General features: G+C 45.0%; 1 protein-coding gene and 1 long non-coding RNA gene across 2 annotated transcripts; one reads left to right on the top strand and one right to left on the bottom strand.

Annotated features, from left to right (window-relative positions):
* Positions 1 to 12,945: 12,945 nt before the first annotated feature.
* Positions 12,946 to 17,578, top strand: LOC123044819 (uncharacterized). The gene is made up of 2 exons (XM_044467698.1): positions 12,946 to 13,251; positions 17,282 to 17,578. Exons 1-2 carry the CDS (start codon positions 13,021 to 13,023, stop codon positions 17,402 to 17,404), a joined length of 354 nt encoding a protein of 117 aa, XP_044323633.1. The 5' UTR covers positions 12,946 to 13,020; the 3' UTR covers positions 17,405 to 17,578.
* LOC123044821 (uncharacterized) lies at positions 14,947 to 19,218 on the bottom strand. Its single transcript, XR_006420511.1, has 4 exons — positions 18,934 to 19,218; positions 18,466 to 18,580; positions 17,650 to 17,968; positions 14,947 to 15,683 (listed from the first exon to the last, which is right to left on the bottom strand). It is a non-coding gene; the product is annotated as an uncharacterized lncRNA (long non-coding RNA).
* Positions 19,219 to 22,176: the final 2,958 nt, after the last annotated feature.

Raw genomic sequence — 22,176 nt, forward strand, 5'->3', positions numbered from 1 at the left:
GCATGGAACCGCTTCTGGCGAAACCCCCACTGATGGGCTTCCTTCTGAAGATTGCCGATCATGCCCAGATCGCTGGAGAAATCAGCCGCCCACTGCAGAGATGCACCGCCGTTCAAGAGATCGATCAGGAGAAAGCAAATTTCTTATCTTTTGTGATTAACATCAATGATCTAACAATTGATTTGATTGATTTCTCTTCTTGGTTAACGCTATGCACTCACGTGAGTTACTTCCATCAAGTGCATACAGAAAGAGCAAATCGAAGAAAAAAAATGAGTGAAGTGCACTGTAGGTCCTTGAACTATTCCAAGGATGTCACGTAAGTCCTCGAACTATGAAAATCGTCATCTAGGTTCTCAAAGTGCAATAAGTGTGTCATTCAGGTCCAAAAACTCCCTGACAGGCTCTAACTGGCCAGCTGGCACATAAACAATAACCGTAACAGTACGCGGCAAACCGTCCTGAATTCCTATGCGTGATGAACAGTACACGACAAAGAATAAATATAAAAAAATATCAAAAAACTGAGATCCTCTGTCATCGAAGAGACCCTGGCGCGCAGTAAAAATGTCATTAATTCAAAAAAAGTTCGCGAACGATGAATTTGGAAAAATATTTGTGACTTTAATAAAATGTTCGCAAACGATGAATTTGGAAAAAAATATTCGCGACTTCAAAAAAATATTCGTGAATTTAAAAAAAGTTCGCGAACGATGAATTTGGAAAACATATTCACGACTTTAAAAAAATGTTCGCGAACGATGAATTTGGAAAAAATATTCGCGAGTTTAAAAAAAGTTTGCGAACGATGAATTTGGAAAAAATCTTTATGACTTTAAAAAAATGTTCACGAACGATGAATTTGGAAAAAATATTCGTGACTTTAATAAAATGTTCGCGAACGATGAATTCGGAAAAAATATTTGTGACTTTAATAAAAAGTTCACTAACATTTTTTAAGTCAGGAATTTTTGTGGTTCGCGAACATTTTTTTCCATACCCACGAACAATATTTGTGGTTCGCGAACATATTTTCAAATTTATTGTTTATGAACTTTTTTAAAGTCGCGAATATTTTTCCCATATTCGTGAACATTTTTTTAAATTAATGAACATTTTTACTATTCACGCACCAGGGGTATCTTTGATGCCAAAGATTTTCAGATTTTTTTGTTCATATTTTTTATTTTTCGCACTGTTCACCATGCCAGCTGGCCATTTAGAGAGGGTTAGTGAGATTTTGAACCTGGATGATACACTTACTGTACTTCGAGGACCTAAATGACGATTTTCATAGTTCGAGGACCTATGTGACACCCTTGAAATAGTTTAAGGACCTACAATGCACTTCACTCAAAGAAAATCATAGGTGTTCGGCCAAAATCAGAAGAAACAGGGCGTCAACCCAGCCGTCGTCGACTCTATTCCTGAATCGACAACAGAATAAGTGGGCGTTGGCATCCATTGATTCAAAGATCATCAAGGCCAGAAGATCAATCAACAGACTGATGCAAAAAGGCACCACATGAGAAGAAAAAAAAGGTTCTTCACCGTGTTTTTCCACTCTGTAGAAAGCATTAGCATCAGCAACTGTGTCGTATCATCGGCCCCTGGCACTGGCGTACGACGCAACCGCGCCATACAGCCGGCAGCGCCAGGCCGCGCCCGCCCGCGTGGCCACCTGCGCCCCGCCCGTGGCCGCGCTCCCGCGCTCCGTCCATCGCCGTGGCCGCCCTCGCGCGCGCCCGCCCCGCGAGACTGACAGACAGCCCTCTTGCACGGCTCCCCACGGCGTGGAGTTCAGCCTCGTCGCAAAGCACTGCGGTGGTCGGGCCCTCGGCTGCGCCATCCGACGCACGCGCGACGAGCAAAAGGTGCGGCCGTTCCTCCCGGTACACCCCGCGCCTGGCCCTCGGCCTTGCCCCTACGGCCACGGTCGCGCCCGCTCACAGAGAGGCGCGCAGCCCGCGAAGTGGTGGCCATGGCACGACCTTAGCTCTGCAGGGAGGCAGCGCCCTCCGGCGCAACACCCCCGGCAGAGGAGGTGACTCCCAGCGCGGAGCATGGTTGAGGCACGACCGCGGCCTCCAACGCGGAGGCACGACACGGCTCTCGCCCTACGAGCCCCTTCTGAGCTGCTCTAGTAGTGCCGCGGGCGTCAACATCGACGCCGTCGCGTCGCGCCACGCCTGCTGAACCCGGCGCCTGCAACTCCTCAGCCTTCGCCGCGCTCGGGCGCTCGCCGCCGTCTCATGGCCCTTGGCGTCCCGTTGGCGAGCTCGCCGTCGAGCGGCCGCCCCGGCACATGGAGCCCCGCGGCGCTCGGCCTCACGAACGGTGCCGCAAACGGCGTCTCCACCGGCGTGGCTTCCAGCACGACCTCATTGGTGGTTCCTCTCCCGAGGAAGACGATGGAGCACTTGGTCCCTCCACCCGTCGCCGGTGGACGCCGTGGCAGCGTGGCTGGAGGTGGCACCGGCCGGCCATGGAAGTCAGTCTCTGCTTGTTAGTCTGGTGAGGATGGGGATTGAGTAATTGGGAATGTCTCTCTCCTTATCTGTACTCGATTGACCAGGTCGTGGACTGCCGCACATACGTGTACTACTACGTGGCTTACCTGCATGCGGTTGAGTCATTAGCACTCCCGTACTAGTGTTTGCTTAATTGCTTTACTAGTTGAGTCATCAACACTCCTGTACTGATCTATAGTTTTTTCCTCTAAACCCTAAAACCTCCTGCGGCGACTAGGGTTTGGGTGGAACTTCGACGGCGGCCGCTGCATCCATCGGCGGGCCGCAACGTAAGCTCGGGGTCGATGGCGACATCGACCGCCGGCAAGGGATGGAAAAGGAGGGGTGCCCTCTCCCCTCGCTCCGCGCGGGCGCAGATGGAGGAGGCACTCGGGAAGCTGGATATCACCGAGGAGGAGGCGACGCCTCTGGTGATCGACGACGCCAATGATGATGCTCCGGCAAAGTGGCTACTGGCGGGGAAAGTGTTGCATCGAAATCTCCTCCACATCCAAACGATCTGCAACGCCCTCCGTCCGGCATGGGGAAACCCTAGGGGGCTGGAGTTCCGGCCCCTTGGAGAGAACATGTTCGCTGCCGAGTTTGCATCCAAGCGGGATCGCGACCGCGTCTGGGAGGGCGCACCCTGGCATATCAGCAAAAATGCGGTGATCCTGGAGTATTTCGAAGAGCACATGCAGCCGTCGGAGCTCAAGTTCGACCGGCTGCCGATCTGGGTCAGGGTAGTTAATCTACCTTACAACCTACGGAACAGTACAAGGGGCTTGGCGATAGCTCGGCAGATCGACAAACACGCCACTATCGCCCAGATCGATCCAGTGGGGGGTTTCCTGAGAGCAAGAGTCACCATCGATGTGCTTAAACCTCTCCGCCGATGGATCGTTATCGAATCTACCAAGAGGAATCAAGTGGACTGCTATGATATTGAGTACGAACAAATACCCCACTTTTGCTTCTCTTGTGGTCGACTAGGCCATGCCGATCTCTTCTGCCCCACCCCAGGGACGAGAGATGCGAATGGTGATCTCCCTTTCAAGGCAAGCCTGCGGGCGCCTGAGGACAGGAAGAAAGGTTTTTCTGGTGAGAACTCGACGAAGGAGAAACCAGAGACGCAACGCAGCACGAGAGAATCACGCGCGTCAAGTTCAAAGCAGAAGGAGGGGGCTGAGGTGACCTCCCCTGTGAAGAATCCATCTCTGAACAAAAGAAAGGGCGTGCCGCCGGTCCAAGTGTATCGGAAAGTGGCGCCAGCTCCTTTAGCCATTAAGGAGAAAGGCGAAGGACATGACCAGGAGGAGGTTCTCCCGGGAGTGGCTCCAGAGGAAGAGACGGAGGATTTGGGAACTGTGTTTGTTGAAAGAGAGCCTAAGAAGAAGAAGCCGACACCACCATCGTCGGAAACATCGGCAGCGACTGCTAGTCAGCGCTGCCCGATGCAATGAGCACTATCAGTTGGAACTGTCGAGGGCTTGGAAACCCTCAGACAGTTCGAGAGCTTCGCAAGATTGTGAAGCAAGAAGGTCCCGCCCTTCTGTTTATAATGGAAACCAAGATAAAGGGCAAACGTGTGGAAGACCTGAAATTGAGTTTAGGCTTTTCTGGTTGTTTTGCCGTCGATAGTGACGGGCTTAGTGGTGGTATCGGCCTGTTTTGGTCTAGAGAGGTTGATGTTAGCTTGAAAAATTTTAGCCAATCTCATATTGATGTATCTGTCAAACAGGATAATAAAATTTGGCGCTTCACTGGTTTCTATGGAGCGCCCCGAGCGGAGAACCGGCACCACGGTTGGCGGTTTCTTCGGACGCTTTTTGCTATCCCGCATGAGGCATGGATCTGTATGGGTGATTTTAATGAAACATTACATGGGGACGAGCACTTCAGTGTTAACACGCGACCGGAACACCAGATGAGGGCGTTTCGCGACGCGGTTGACGACTGCTCTTTACAAGACTTGGGATGGAGAGGGATTCCCTATACATGGGATAATAGACAGCCGGGGCTAGCAAATGTGAAAGCCCGGCTGGACCGCGCTCTTGCCAACGAGGGGTTCCTGAACTTATTTCAGTCCACCTCCGTCAAGCATGTGAGTAGTGTGGAGTCAGATCATTGTTTCGTAGTAGCCGAGCTCAGAACTAACATGAACAACAAGTGGCCTCGTGCGAAAAGAAACTTCAGATACGAAGAAGTGTGGCAATCCCACAGCCAGTATGACAAGCTGGTGCGTGACATGTGGCAAACCGGCGCCGGTCAGAGAGGGCTGCAAGGTGTCGTGGAGGCACTGGGGACAGTGCAGAAAGATCTGGGAGCCTGGGGTGAGCGCGAATTCGGAAATCTTCAGAAGAAAGTTCGCTGCCTTCAGAAACGCCTAGATCGTTTGAGGAGTGTCTCGATGGGCCGAGGGCCTAATGAGGAGGAGAATGTTGTAGCATCGCAACTGTGAGAAGCCATGAGACAAGAGGAAATTTGGCTTAAGCAAAGATCACGAGTGCTTTGGTTACGGGTGGGAGATCGCAACACCGGCTACTTCCAAGCTCAAGCTGCCCACCGTAAGAGGATCAACCGTATTACTTCTCTGGAAAATTCACAGGGTCATATTCTGCAAGAACCAGAGGAGGTCAAGGCAGAAATCAGTAGTTTCTACCATGCCTTGTATCAGACACAAGGCTTTCACCCCATGGATGACTTATTAAACTGTGTGCAGCCCGCTGTCACCAACCAAATGAATGATTATCTCAACAGGCCATATGTGGCGGCAGAAGTGAAAAAGGCTCTGTTTGATATGGCGCCATCTAAGGCCCCGGGGGTCGACGACTTCACAGCTGGGTTTTACCAACGGCATTGGGAGGTTCTTGGAGAGGACATCACAGTGGCCGTGCTACAATTCCTGAATGGAGGAGAACTACCTCTGGGTCTGAATGATACGGCCATCACTTTAATTCCCAAGGTACGACACCCACAAAAAATAGCTCAATTCAAGCCGATAGCTCTTTGCCCTGTTCTTTATAAGATTGCAGTCAAAGCAATTGCAAATAGAGTTCGAGGGATTCTGGACGAGGTGATTGGCGAGGAGCAAAGCGCCTTTGTCCCAGGACGTTTGATTACAGATAACATATTGGTGGCATACGAAAGTATTCATGCTATCAAGAGGCGAAAGAAGGGTAAAAATGCATGTTGCGCGGTGAAGCTCGATATGCTCAAAGCATATGATAGAGTGGAATGGCACTATCTCGAGGCAATGCTAATCAGGTTGGGCTTCGGTGATAACTTTGTTCGCTTGATAATGAAGTGTGTGACTTCGGTCCGATTCACGATCAAGGTAAACGGAGATCTGCTCCCTTATTTTACTCCTTCAAGGGGGCTCCGACAGGGCTGCCCTATGTCACCATACTTGTTCCTTATATGTGCTCAGGGCCTTACTTCACTACTGAACAATTTCGGAGGCACATACGTGGACAGAGGCATCAGGGTGAGCATACATGCACCATGGGTCAACCACCTATTATTTGCTGACGACAGCTTGATTTTCCTCAGTGCAAAAACTCAAAGCACAGAGAGGCTTAATGAGATTCTCCGGATCTACGCTGATTGCTCCGGACAGGCAGTGAACCGGGAGAAAAGTTCGATTTACTTCAGTGCCAACACGGGACAGCCCTCCGACAGAGTTTGAAACAATCTCTTGGCATTTTTGTGGAAGCGTTCTCTGAGCGCTATTTGGGTCTCCCAACGGCGATTGGGAAAATCACGAGTGGGACCTTTGAACACATGGTGGAAAGGTGCCGGGATAAAATGCGGGGCTGGTCAGAGCGAAACATGGCCTGTGCGGCCAGGGAGGTTCTTCTGAAAACGGTTGTCCAGTCGATTCCTACTTTCAGCATGAGCTGTTTCCTCTTGACTAAGACGATCTGCAAATCAATTACTTCTAGCATGGCTAAGTACTGGTGGGGCAGCTCGATCGACAAACGCTCGCTACACTGGCTCTCGTGGGACAAGCTCGAGGTGCCTAAAGTAAAAGGGGGCATGGGTTTTCGGAACATGCAGTCCTTCAATCTCGCTATGCTTGGGAAACACGGTTGGCGTCTCCTTACGCGACCGGACTCTTTGTGTGCTAGGGTTCTGAAAGGAAAATACTACCCTCATACAGACTTTCTCAATGCAACGGTTCCGGCCAAAGCATCGGCAACCTGGAAGGCAATAGTGGCAGGAAGAGAGGATTTACAGGTCGGTCTCATTCGCCGAGTTGGCGATGGCTCGACTATCTCAATATGGAACGACAACTGGATTCCCAATATGCCCACACTGAAACCCGGGGGCCGCATTGGCTCCATGCCACTCAACAGGGTTTCGGAGCTCATTGATGATTATTCAGGGAATTGGAATGAGCAGATTGTACGTCAAAATTTCTTACACCCGGATGCGGAATCCATTCTTAATATACCACTGAATCCGGCGGGTGGCGAAGACACTCTAGCCTGGTCTTTGGAGAAGTCGGGCATCTACACTGTTAAATCAGCGTATCGTTCTCTTGTGACTCGCAACGAGCTTGGCTCTCGAGAGGAAGGGGCAGTTACGGAATCATCATCAGCCAACAAACAGTTGTGGACTGCCCTTTGGCGACTACGAGTCGTCCCCAAAGTACGGGTATTCTGGTGGAGAGTTCTCCGCGGGATTCTACCGGACTCGACTACTTTGCGCTATCGTCATATCAAGCAGTTGGGTCTCTGTGATGTTTGCAAAGCGATGGACGAAGACATGTTACATGCACTAATCCATTGTTCCCATGCAAAGGCGTTCTGGATGGCTGCGAGGGATAGATTTCAGCTCTATCTCCCACGTTTGCATCATGATACGTGGGCGCGGGACATTTTGCTCGATCCCATGTTTTTGGATGAGGACAGATGCAAGATTATCACTATCATGCATAGCATATGGACGTCACGGAACAAATGGACTCATGATCGCGAAGGGTATAACCTGATACAAGCGTTGAAGTGGGTTCACGAGACCTTGGCGATCCTGGATCTTCCTCCTACGGGAAGGAAAACGAGGGCGGGTCAGTGCTGGAAACCACCTGAGGCGGGCTGGATTACTATCAACACTGATGGCGCTATTAATTCTGAGGAAATGAGGGGAGGAGCGGGAGGTGTAGCTAGATCACACATCGCGTTCCTTGGTGCCTGGTGCAAACCTCTGTTTGGCATATCGGATCCCTTCATAGCGGAGTTGCTTGCTCTTCGGGACGGCATGATCTTTGCGCAACTCCGGGGTTTTTCACATGTGATTATGGAGATTGACTGCTTGGAGCTAGTTGATCTATGGCATTCGCGCGGCAACACCAGATCAGTTGCATCGCCTATCTTAAATGAACTGGAGGAAATTGGTGCTTCGTTTGCTTCTTTATCTGTCACGCATGTCAGCAGGGAGGCCAACGTACCGGCGCATCAGTGTGCTCGCCTAGCTAGTACACTCGATGGAACTGAGAGTTGGCTTGATGTAAGCCCTGTTTTTTTAGCCTCTTGCCTACGGGTGGATTGTAAAACTATGATTCTAAGTTAATAAAGTTCCTGAGTTCGATGCAAAAAAAAACACTCCTGTACTAGTATTTGCTTTACTAGTTTACTCTTTATTTTCAGAAAATTAGTTCTAACAACAACTTTTAACAGTGATTTTATCCCTGTTTTTAGTCTGTTATATTTCTACATTTGTCACGTGTTGAGATAAATTACATCTATTTGCAATTGAGATTTTAATCTCTTGCAAAGTTAAATTCAATACCACAGTACTGTTTCTCCGTTGAGTACATGGTATTCCGGAATATTTCTATGATGTATCTATTTCCATGTTAACCACATGTCGAGATTAATACATCTATTTGCAATTAAAATTTTCAATTTCTTGCAAATACATATGCAAAATTCAAGGTGTCATCCTTAGTGTTTTAAGATTCGCACTAATGATTTCGAACCACCTTTCTTGAAATCTATTAAATTTGCAACATTAATATGTATTTATATTACGCAATCTGTAATATAAATAAATTACCGGTTTTTCACCGGAGATTATATGTTCTTTGTGTTTACCACATTGTCATTCTTCATGAACATGTCATAGCGGTCGAGATTAATTTCTCCCGCACAACAAACTTGTAATTTTTTTACAATAACATCTCCCTCATTATATTAGAAAAACACAAGGTAATGAGTTGGATCTACTGCCCATGTGCAGACTATCTCTATTACTGTGAGATCTGAATGATCTTCAATGTATTATGTTTCCACAATTGAGGTTGAGCATTTTCAAGTTATACACTTGAGTCAAATTTTTGCATTCTTATTACAAAATCATAATGGTTTTTAATTTACTTCTTGTAAATTAATTATCTTTGGCTTGCCCCTATAAGTAATTGATGGCTAACAATTTGAGGCACTTGTCCTCAATGGCCACAACGCACTTAAACGGGTCATGGACATCAAGATTAGTCTTGCATCCCATGGGATAGTGCATGCAATCCAAGCCACGCCATCGGGACGCAAAGGACCTCAATGGTAATGGTTTGAAACTCACTTCAAACCCTCAACCTGACACCATCAAGCTGTCACGAGACCCTATGAGCATGGAGAGCATGATGGTTGAATATGCATCAACCGACATGTTTGGAGACTATACATTTAGTCCCTTAGTCTCTTTAGTGATCTATTTATTTCTGTCCATTTATGATGTTCTAATAAGAACATGATTATTATTGTCATCATATATTGTATATCACAATATATTGTATCAACATTTTCATACAAATTCATTTGTATGTATTTTATATATCCGACAGTGATTTTCTTGAGAAACTTCATGTCTATATATAGATTTCTACGGGAGTTAATCCGATGAAAAATGATATGTGCCTTGTGGACATATGCACCACAAACTCTATACTCAAGGAAGTCCAATGTTTCTACTCTCATTAAGAGAAAGCAAATATTTTAAAATCGCTAGATGCGATGAGGTATTTGTTGGCTCAACTCGAGTCATATTTACTATCCCTGTGAGTACTCGAGTAACGTCGGGATGCTTCATTGCTTCCCAGGTTTAACTCGTACCCTACTAAACTATGGAGGTATCCATCAAAATAGTTTCCATAGCGAAACTTATGATGACAATAAAAAGAAATAACTTCTCTTTACCATATGCAACGGATATGGCAAGCACATTCTCTGTGTATCATCTGGATTGTACTACACATACGACTCAACCCGTAGCACATGTTGTGTACGAGATAGTTTTCCAGAGTGTCTTGTACATGATAAACTTAGCATACTCGCCTTGGTCATCGAGACATTGGGTTGAAACAAAAACTATCAGCAATTCCAATAGTTTATGATTATTATGATGCTAAGTTCTAATAACATTTGGATTTTATGCGCACTACAAGTGACACAGGGAAACTAATTTTAAGGCTTGCACACCTTAAATTCTACGATGAACCACTCAGACTCCTTGAATGCATCAAGTCGAGGTAAGTGGCTCTTCCCAGCCATTGAGTAGACTATTCAGGTATTACATGGTTCTAAAAGAAATATCTACATGATGGTCTTAAGTGTGTGCTTTATTCACACGAAACCATTGGCTCATTATCTGACATTGATTTCAAGCAAATCGAACGGATAACATTGCAGAATTCTCCTTGAAGGCATTCTCTATGGCCTTTGGATTGAAGTTTAGCAATTTGTCCTAATGTCTAGACTTAAAATGGTTTGGTAGAATCATATCCAAAGAGTTAAGCTCATTGCATTATCTTTATTTTGGAATTGCAACCTACCAACTTTACGTTGGAGTCATGTAGTTTTACACGCTCATGACCAAACTGCATAATATTATTCCCCTCTGTCTTTGATACGTGGAAATCTAACAAGTATTTCCTACCTGTGGTAATTCGGTTGCATACCGATATCACCACTCGGCATACATCATTGGCCCCTCAACATATAGTTGGGATCTATGTGAGGAATAACTGTATTGCCGTCAATACCTCAAGCCCCTCACATGGGGAGTTATTCAAGGCCAGTATGTTGATTCAATGAGGAACATTTCCAGGCATTAGGGGGAGATTTCAAGTACCATACAAATGCTAGGAAATTAATGGAATGTTCAACACATTTCTGCCTCAAATCCACGTACTCAAAGAGCTGAACCATGCGTTCACAAGATTTGCAACACATTGCAAATAATCTGTCAGATTCATTTACTGACTATAAAGGTGTCACATAATCCTACAATCCTGCAAAAGTACGCCTGAAAGAGTGGAGGTACCAACAAAATCCACTCCACTTCCCGTTCAAAGCAACGGGGGGAGATGTATGGCAGAAGTACATTAGGATTCAGCTTCTCGCAAGCAAGGATATCAAGGCCTGTGAATCAGTAAATGCAAGTCAACTTCACATTGACAAACACCTGATGGGTAGCATACACCCAGTGGACAAGAAACCTCCACCAACCCAGGTCAGAGTGCACACAATGACCGGGACATCGGAATACCCGACTCAATCGCATTGGGAAATCGCGAGCAGTCACCATGGGTAACGATATTTCCATAAACTATATATTGATATATAGATTATGGAGAAACATATAACCGGAAGTCTACAATGTCGACATACATTTCTCAACTAGATTGAAAAAACCTTTCAAGTGATTCAGATCCAAAGACCATGGCCATGACAAAGTGTGAACAACACTCGGACTGAACTCAAACAAAGGGTATAATCTTAGTAGAAATGATCTTGCTCAAAAATGGAAAGGTATGCATAAGCAACACCTACACCGGTTTTCTTCTGGAAACAGAATTGAGAATAATGAGGTGGTGAAACAAAGAGCAAGTATTGTAGCACAAGGGTTCACGCAGATACCCAACTATTCTCCAGAGGTGGAATCTCTTTCCGATAACTTATATCATTGGCAGTACAAAATCATCTATCTCTGCAGTTGATAGATGTAGTGATTACATATCCATGTGGATCACTAGATTCAGACATATATGATTGATTCCCGATGGAATCTCACTTCTGAATCGAAATGCAAAATGATACATTGTGTAAAAGTCAGTAAGTCACCATACGACATACAGACGTAGTGAGTTCCTTATACACAAGGATTACTCCTACAATGATGATTATCTATGTTTGTGTGTCTGTAATGACGACACATGTAATCATCTAAATGACGGAGTTGAAAATGAAGGATTTGGGTAAACCAAAATACCGCTCGTTACTACAACTTGAGCACCTTCATTCATACATTATGGTACACCATGTTGTCTATATCCAAAATATATTGAAGAAATTCATTGTGGACAAATCTTATCCATTCATAATTCTCATGGTAGTTCATTCTCTAGACGTAGAGAAAGATCTATTTAAACCAAGAGATGATGGAAATGAGATACTGGGACTCAACATTCCATAATGCCATTGGATCCACCAAGCACAATTGGTTGGTACTTAAGAATGTCTTTCGATATCTCCAATGCATCAAACATGTTGTCCTGGTTTTCAGTTTCACAGAAATGTGAACACCGATATCATTGGATACATCGATCAGATCCCCACTATGTTAGATCGTGGACAAGCTTAGTGTTCCTACTAGGTGTGGTAGCCCCCCCATGAATAGTCTTCGAAACAGACCTCATGGCTACATCCACCAACCATTATCTCAACGATAATGTCTCTTGTGTTGCCCGAATGCAAACAGGTTACGTAATAAGCAATGTCGATATATTGCATATCTTGCAAGTCAAATCATGCGACTTATTTGTTCACGAAGTCTCTATCAACATCTACATTCCAGAAATATGTTCATGGAGTTGGTATGTGACGACTTCGGAATATGCAAGAATCAGGGGGAGTATCTTCCTGAATTGTTCCTGTTCAATGCATCATATTATACTCTTTTTCCCTTCATGAGTTTACTTTACATGTTCTCATAAATGTTTTTAATGAGGTAATATCAACATGAGATCATATGTCATACTTTCTGTTTTCCCCATCGGGTTTTTTAGGAAAGTATACACGACATATTTATTGTCCTGTAAACTCTATGAGTTTTCTCGTATTGAGTTAAAAGAGACAATAACCATTATATGTTGCATAATTTTCTTCTTATTTTTTCCACTGGGTTTGAAGGAGTTTTAGCAACATATGGAACACCTGTCTCCTCATATTTTTTTCCACAGAGTTTTTGAAGGAGCTTCTCAAGATGATGATACTTACACTAACAAACATGGATTAGAGGGAGTGTTAGGATTTAATTAATCATATTAATCCCTGTTTTTTCTAACCGAGGCGGTTGCCTCACATCCCTTCGGTCGTACCCCTTCAGAGGCTATATATGTGTAATCCCATCATCAATGAGAACAAAAGTTCACTTTTACATCTTTATGTTTCTCTCGTTCCTCTCTCGATCTCAATTCTAAACACAAACAACGCCAACGGAATCAAATCACATGTGCTCCTGTAGTAGTATAAGACGAGACAAGCAAGGAGAACATCAATCACGAGAGAGAGAGAGACCTAGTCGCTTCTCTCTCCTCTTGCGTAGCGTAGGGATGGAGAGCTCCAACGGCAAGCCGCCGCAGGGAGAGGAGCAAGGGAAGGGGAAGGCGGCGGGGTCGATCGGAGGCTACCAATCGCTGCACAGGCTCCTCCAGTCCAACCTCTCCCCCGACCTCTTCAAGGTACCTGACCCTCGCTCGCTCGCTCCCTGCCACTGGCTCCGCCTGCTTGGCTGAATTTGGAAAGAATTGATTCAGTGCGAGAAAAACCATACTCTATGTAGCAGCTGTAAATGATTGAACTGAAGGCTCGTCACATTTTACATCAAAATCAACTCCATTTCCTATAAAAATATTCAGGGAATTTGTATGTATTTCGAGAGTTCCTAGTCAAACATACCCCTGTTTGTTACTCCCTCCGTTCATTATTATAGGATGTTCTACTCCACTACTCCTCCTATCCATATTAATTATCCATGATTTATTAGAAATATGGATTGGAGGGAGTATTTCACAAGATCCGAGGCCATGTAGTTTAACTATGCCTGATCCAATACTAGGAAAAATGCCCGTGCGTTGCAACGGGAGAAAAAAATTATATAAAAATTACCGAAGGCCTTGCTAGCTGAATCATCTGAGCTCGACCCGCCAGATGGTTCACACAACAAATAATTGATACAACAAATAGTGGCAGCGAAGAATAGCAGAAAAGCATATCATAATAGCAGCAGAAATCACAATTCTTATTCTATCACTTTCCTACAAAAAAGCGAAGCTCATCCCAGTCAAGTGAGTATGATATAGTGGTAGTCGCCCTGCTCTTACACATCCCGAAATCAACCATAGAACATCAGCCCCGAGCACTCATACGTCAGGACTGTTCACAAATTATTAAGATTTCTTTGAGCTCCGATAAACAATGAAAATACTGCAGAACTGTGTTTACATAACATGTGTTGCCGTTATTTAGAATACCGGCATAGCCTTCACTTATTTCTGCTTGGCCCTCGGAAACCTATACCTTCTGTGGGTCTTCTGATATGACATCACCAATGTCTTTGCATGCAACAGTAAGATTAGTAAAATCTTTCCAATGTGTTCATCATCTTGCTCAATGACATTTGCTTCGAAATCATCATTCTGCCCTTCATGCTCAGAAGAAGAGTGTTGCACATTTTCTATGATGGTCATAAAGTTTTCAACTTCATTAGGAATTAGGTAATTAAGGCTAACACTGTCCAACAGTTCATCCATCTTGCCATCCGCTGGTGTCTCCTCTCCCTTCTTTGACATGTTAAACTGTAAAAGCATGATAAAATCTAACGCTTTATTCTCTCCGAGCCACTTGTTGAAAGGATATCCAGCTTATCAGTGGAGGGGCCCTACCAATTGGGATGTACTGGTATATCTTATATGTAAACATTGGAAAGAATGACTTCTTCGCGTGAAACATCCTTGACTTCTGGTCCAAAATATTCACCACTGGAACCCTCTGGCTCATGCATTGACATCTTTCCTCTTTTCATGTTTGCCCATTTGTCTGGGGTTAAATCTAGCATTACATCTGATGCCCTATCACTATGATCAACCAAATCATTGGCTTCATCAACAAGTTCTCGGCCCACTGTGATGACACATAAAAAGTTGTTGTCTATATTGCGGAACAACTTATCTGACCTTCTAGACTCGGGCAGATGCAGCATAATTGAATTGCAAGCTTCTGTTACCTCATTAATACTATGTGGTACTGGTTGAAAGAGCTCATGTATTTATGCATAAAATCATCACAGAATCTAAAAACTAAAGTACCAACGCATTTCAACAAAAGCTCACTTAAATGTGTGGTTGCTACCTGAGCGCTGTGCCTGACAAACAATATCGCCTGAATGTAGCCTGATATTCATTAATTCATACGAATTTTTCCTGAGAAAATATGAAGTTTTAAGACCTACTCCCTCCGTCCCATAATATAGGACTTTTTTGACATTAGTGTAGTGTCAAAAAATGTCTTACATTATGGGACGGAGGGAGTATTTTTTAGATGGCATCGACAGCCACCCTTGACTAATCACGTTGCTAACTCCAGCTGCCTCAACCAAGATAACAACACGGCATGCTAGCTCAAGCCAAGCACCCAGGACGCCAACCAAACCGCGCGCACAGTTACTTATCAGGCCAGGCAAGTTCCATCAAGCCTCCAACAAAACAGGCCTTGACTCCTGATAGACTTATTCAGCTAGCGAAGAAAGCTCTCCATAACCTCCCCTTGCACATTTGCCACCAGCTCTCTGTTTCTATCTTCTGTGTACAGAATTCAGAATCTGCACCTGCTCTCAATCTGTAGAATTCAGATTCTGCACCTGCTCTCAAGACACGATCTCTCACGGTTATCAATAATTCAAAGCAATGATTTTCCTCATAAGAGAGTTCTTCTCATCATCGACATCAATGCAAAGTAAGAAGGCCTCAATCTCAGCAACATTTGTGTCATCCTCCTTAATCAAAGCTTCTTTGAATGATCGTAATGTTTTTATAAGAAACGATGAATCCTTTTCTGTGCTCTCAGGACCAACACTTCCAACAATGTTTCCAGTAACTTCATATTCTGAATCCTCCTGTAACAAAAAGGAAATTCAGTGTAAAAAGGAATACAAGTGTTTTGTAAGACAAATACTCCCTCCATCCCGAATTACTTGTCACAGAAATGGATAGAAATGGATGTATCTGGAACTAAAAATATGTCTAGATACATCCATTTCTACGACAAGTAATTCCGGACAAAGGGAGTATGTGCAAGGCAATAGATTCTAGTGATACAGATAATTTTATCTAGCTTTTTACAGAAGCGATGAAAGTGAAATAAGATACTGATATACCACTGCCATCTACTCCCTCCGTTCGGAATTACTTGTCTCGAAAATGAATGTATCTAGAACTAAAATACGTCTAGATACATCCATTTTTGCGACAAGTAATTCCGAACGGAGGGAGTAGAACTTTTGACCTCTACTATCACCGAGTTGAGCCCTGGAAAGGGCGTTGGCTGTCGAAGGCGGCACGTGTGATCCTTATCAACTCGTCGCTTGCCAGCCTTCTGTGGTTCCTCATGAGCTTTTACAGCCTTCATGAAACCCTTCATCAGGAGATCGCCAAGTACCAGGCCAGATTTTTCTGGGCTGGCGAGGCAGGCAGACAGAAATATCACATGGTCAGCTGGCCAGACATCTGCAAACCCAAAGACCAGGGTGGCCTTGGGATTTTGTCCTCTCGGCGCATGAACATCGCCCTCCTCACCCGCTGGCTATGGCGCATTGCCAATGGGGAGGGAGGCCTTTGGTTGACTATCATTCGGAACAAGTACCTGCGTGGCCAGCCTCTGGCGTTCTGCCAGCGCTCGGGCGGTTCCCAGTTTTGGCAGGCAGTCGTCCAGCTGCTTCCAGTCCTGAGGATAGGCACCTCCATCTCGGTGGGCTCTGGCGCCTCGACCTTGTTTTGGCTTGATAGGTGGCTAGGGGACTCCCCCCTGGCCGCCCGGTTCCCCATCCTCTTCGACATTGTAGTTGACCCTCGGGTCTCGGTCGAGGCGGCCCTTATTGACTTAGGGCGCCTCGCGTTTCGTCGTCCTTTTGGCCCTGCCGAGGTGGCTGCTTGGGATGTCCTCCTCCAGGACATCGCCCTGTTGCCTATGGACATGGCTGACTGTCTGGATGCCATCTCCTGGCGTCTGGATTCCTCAGGCCGCTTCTCCACCAAGTCCCTTTACGCGGCTATTGCCCCATCAGTTGCCCCGGAGCCATTCGGCCTTATCTGGGACATCCGCCTCCCACTTAAGATCCGGATCTTCTTGTGGCAATGGATCCGCGGCCGCCTACCGTCCGGCGTGGAGGTCCTCAAGCGCCATGGGCCTGGGGATGGGATGTGCCCCCTATGTGACACGGCGGAGGATGCCAATCACATCTTCTTCTCCTGTTGCACGGCACAGTTCCTATGGGCGTGTTTTCGCGAAACGGTTGGGGGACAATGGTGTAATAACAACTTCCCCGACTTGCTTGCGGAAATCCAGGCCTCCCCTCCTCGCTACAGACATATTAGATGGCTGTGCGTTGGGGTGCTGGCTTGGACGTTGTGGACGGTTCGCAATAAGCTTGTCATTCAGAAGGTGCCTCTTCGACGTGCGACTGACTCCATCTTCAAAATGTGTGGTTACTTGCAGCTCTGGCGGCCGCTTAGCCGCCCTCCGGACCGGGATGCCATCGACAGACTCCTCTCCGACCTTCGTTCGTTGGCCTTCCGCCTGGCTCCGCCGCTCCCGCCGCCTCCCCCGGAGCCCGACTAGAGGCGTCTCTCTCCCGGCGTGTGTGCCGCTTTTTGTGTGTGTGTTGGGCTTGTTGAGCTGTGCCCTCAACACTAACCCTTGATGCTTGTTTGTTCCTGGACTGTGTGTGTGTGTGTGAACCTTGGTGTTGTGAACCTTGTGGATGTTGGCTTTGGCATTGGCTTTATCTATAAAGCGGGGCGTGAGCCTTTTTCGGTAATACGAAAGCAACAGGGCCACACCAGTCGAAGGAAGTTTGCGAGCACCTTCGATATATATATGGCACCTTGGTCGTTGCAGCATTCTCTTGTATTTTGATATCCTTACCAATGCTTCTTGTTATATACCCAACAGCATATCCAGTAGAACCATCTGTCACAGTCACAACACACATCCATCTTTTCTTGAAAGCAAACATACCAAGAAATATCTGCACTCTGGTAGCATACAACTTCACCTCCTCGCATCAGCAAAGCATTAACGCTCCGAACTCATGTTGAAACATCACAACCGAAACTGAAGAATAATTGACTGCCAGATCTGTCTTGCCACTTCTGGCCCATTCAGGTTTAGGAAAGCATAGTTCTGTTGATAGAACACAACACAATTACCATCACATATCTTTTTATTTCAAAACGTTATCACAAAGTCGGAAAATAGAGAAGAGTAATAGTTAAGCAAACAATCTAAATACATGAGGGATTCCTCTATACACATACCCAGAAAGTACCATGTAGGTATATAATCTATCCACGCACATCCATCAATCGCCACATTACAAATTATGGTAACCAGTGACGAGCCAAAGCTATGTAGTTCCATAGTGACCATCTTGTGGTATTAAGATGTTTAGGTGCAGCTGCATAATTTGTCATTATTTGGCCTAGATCCTCTCGCTGCATGTTTTAATAAACACAAATTCTAATCAAATCTAGCAGAATATTTGGATAGAGTAGAGAACCTTTTGAGCTCAAGTTGCTACCCAACTCATACAGATTTAAACCCAATTGATCAGTCAAAACGAAAAGTACAATCATCCGAGCATGAGGTATAGAGTAGAGCACCACGAAATCCTAGGTTACCTCTTCCAGCCGTCGTATACGAGCCCCTTTCCATCCTCCCGTGCACTCTTCTTCGGCACCCCAAGGCCGCTGCCGCTTTGGTCACCTCCCTCACCTCTCTGGCTCCCCTTACAACCTAAGCGGACGACGATGAGGAAAGGAAATAGAAATCGAATCTATTCAACCTATTGTAAACTCACTATAAAAGTATAAAAGAACATATGCCTTGACTGGAAATTGCAACTATAATTATTAAAATAAATTTTCACATACATAAACTAATCAGACCATTAGGCAGTTGATTTTGAGTGAACAGAACACCCTCCTTAAGCGATTAACAGTTTCTCATGATATCTATGGTATAATAGAATAAACAAACCAAAGAAAAGTTATATATGATTACTAAAAATTGTTGTTTGCTATCAAGAAAAGTGATGGTGTTGCAGCAAGATGATCTAAATGTAAATCAAATGGAGCTGAATTCTGAACCTGCTTCTCGCGGCTAGCTCGTCTAACAGTGGAATATGAGTAGCACATTTGTATGCACAACCGTATTGCAGTAGCTAAAGGGGCTTGTCCCCCTCTCCCTCATGTCATTAGCTATCAATAATCATTACCTAGTTAGCCATTTGTAGAACAAGGTAAACACAGAGAAAACGAGATGGATTAATTCCTGATAGATGAGATGTATCCTCTTATCATTACTCAAAAAAGGATACCAGATAGATGAGATGTATACTCTTAGAATTACTCGAAATCACCGAGTTCACTTTCACATACCTCAAGATCAGGTAGAACTTTATATCTCTAATTATCCTCTACTCAAAAATCATTTCAATTACTTGCAAAACCTGCCATCACCAAGACATCAACACTTGTAGCAATAGACATCGTACATTATAATATATATCATCGGCTCACCTCATGTTGCCTAAATCTACATGGACCAATCAAATAATTGTAGCCATATGAAAGAAAAAACTGAAACAGTTCAAAGAAAGGCAAAGAATCTTCAGGCTCTGTAGCAACAGTGGGATTGCTCTTATTTTCGACAAACTCCTTTTGTGTAGAAGCAGTCAATCATGTCTAAAAAAATCTGGAAACAGCTAGCAGGCTAACAAATATGGCATTATTACTGCACATGACTGAATGCAAATTACAGTAAGGGGCATAACCTGTGAAGATGGCCATCCGTCCTTGTTGCTGCAATTGCATAACTCCAGATTTAAAAAAAAAATGACATTAAGCAACTCAACGAACATGTGAAAGGCACACCTGTAGTAGGAAGATTCAGCAGCCACATGCAGCAAGTCAGGAGTCGTGTATGAGTAAATCAGAGAAAGGAGAAAAGAGGAAATCCAGAACATAAGCAGGAAGAGAAATTAGATCCTTTTTACATCAAATCAAGGCTAAAAACGTGTTGAAACATACCGTTGGGTGTCTAAGGCTTTATGTTTTCCAGATCAAAGAAGAAAACGATCTAGTTTTAAAGAGGAGAGTGATTAACCTACCTCCAATCATCAGGGGCGTGCAGATCTGAGTAGGGAGTCGATCCGGAGGAACCAGCGTGCACCAAGCCCCGCCGCCTCAACAGGAGCTCCTCTCCCTGCCCTCCGGCCGGCTTGGCATAGATGAGGGAAGCCATGAGGAAGGTAAGGTCTGGGGCGACCTAGAAAAAGCAGCAAAATAATTGAAACAAAGTGCACACATAAGAATTGTTGCCATAATTCCGTGGGTCGCGCGCGTGTCTCGGCGAGACTTGGTCTGTTCGTTTCCATCGGGCGAGAAGCCGTTGGCTAGCTCTAGCCTGGTAGCGTACACTGATCGATCCATCCACCAGCTTCAGCTTGTACGTGGTTGTCCTCTGCAGAATCCATCCACCAGTGTGTTAGCTTAGCTAGGCTAGCTTACATGTTGGTCACTCTCACCCATAAGCACCAGCCGGCGAAGAAATTGCATTGTAAAGAAAGTCGGATAGGTACTCAGGCATATGGCCCCAACGCCAGTACGCCACCGACGTCGGTGGCGTTTGACCTGCTCAACACGCCCCAACTCCTTGATCAATCCATGCACCTCGATGCTCCTGCAGGTCTCGCTTGGCTACCAGATACAGGCTTTCTCTGTTAATTGCTTTGGCTGTCTTTGTCTTCGTGCTAATGGAGGTGTCCTCACGTGAACTGCAATTGGAACCATGTTACATGGCGTGATGATGATCAGTAGATCAGGTAGGCAGAATAAAAATATGAAATAACCATGCTTCTGCTTTGATGTTTTCCTGATGTGCTCACATGGTTTTTGATAGTTCCCAACAGATTACAAGCACGAGGACTGCCAAGACGAGAGCTACTCTTTGGCGCCCATGTTTCTGTATGCAGTCATGCAGGCAACAATGGATGAAATTGAATATTAATTTATGCCGGCAACTAAGTTAATTGCAGTTTCATCATGTCTCCAAGCTAACCCTTTTGTTTAATTAATTTCTTCGGACAATGCCGCATGCTGCTGGTTGATACATATGTGTACGTGGATGGAACAAATGGTTGGCAGGAACTAATGCACAAGGCACCACAGATGGAGACTCCAAAACTTTGATGTTTGTTCAAATTAGCCCCAATGAGAATGGCGTGGGCAGAACTCTCCGTTCGCTGAACTTTGCGAGCTGACTGAGGTGAATTTTTGCAATTTACCCTCCTTGTAAGTGGGTACTAATCGAAATCTAAATTATCATATCCAGGCCATAGATCGTTTTTCTGCGTATGCATAATTCATAAGTTTCTCTTTTCTTATATTTTCATTCACCAGGAAATTTTACAGATTACATGTTTATAAGAATGTTTTATTGACATGACCAACTTTTTATTTCCTCCCGTTGCAACACACATACCTACCTACTAATAAAACAAGGTAATATTCTTGGTTTCGTCCCGCTTTGATCATATTATTTTCGCTCGTATGTTTTATTGACATAACCAACTTTTTGTTTTCTCCCGTTGCAACACACATACCTACTAATAAAACAAGGTAATATGGTTTCGTCCCGCTTTGATCGTATTATTTTCGTCTGTATGTTTTCTCGACATAACCAACTTTTTGTTTCCTTCCGTTGCAACACACATACCTACTAATAAAACAAGGTAATATTCTTGGTTTCGTCCCGCTTTGATCATATTATTTCCGTCCATATGTTTCTCCTGTTAGTTTGGCCGGTTCAACAAGGTGGGACTATCCCATATTGTAGCGGCCGTTGCACTCTGCCTCCAAGATTTGAGCAAAAAGTCCAGCCGAACCAAAAGCCCACCTCGCCTCCCAACAATATAACAACCTAACACTTAAAGAAACATAACAACCAACAACTGGCCTAGATGATGATTGTGTTAGATGAAGGGTTGCTTTAGTAATTAGTACCACCTCGCCTTTTGAAATAAAACTTCACCAATTTTTATACGGCCGAGACTTGCTTCGAAAAGCAAGGAGCCGCTAGAGATCAAATAAGATGTGATACATGCTGGGGGGTAATTGAAAGGGATTTATGGTAATTAAACATCATTGATTTGATGAGAGAAAAAACCGGAGAGATGCTCATGCTTTCCATAGGCTGTGGTATAATTGCAGATTGAATGAGAGAAGAAAGGGGGGAAGAAAACGGGAGGCTTTGCGAGCGTGGCCTTGAGTAATAAAGAGAAACTCAGCGGGGTCTCCGCCACCGGCGGCGCGGCGTGGAGGCATCCACAA

The sequence above is a fragment of the Triticum aestivum genome, chromosome 2B (assembly GCF_018294505.1).
Source record: "Triticum aestivum cultivar Chinese Spring chromosome 2B, IWGSC CS RefSeq v2.1, whole genome shotgun sequence".
NCBI classification, from domain to species: Eukaryota; Viridiplantae; Streptophyta; class Magnoliopsida; order Poales; family Poaceae; genus Triticum; species Triticum aestivum.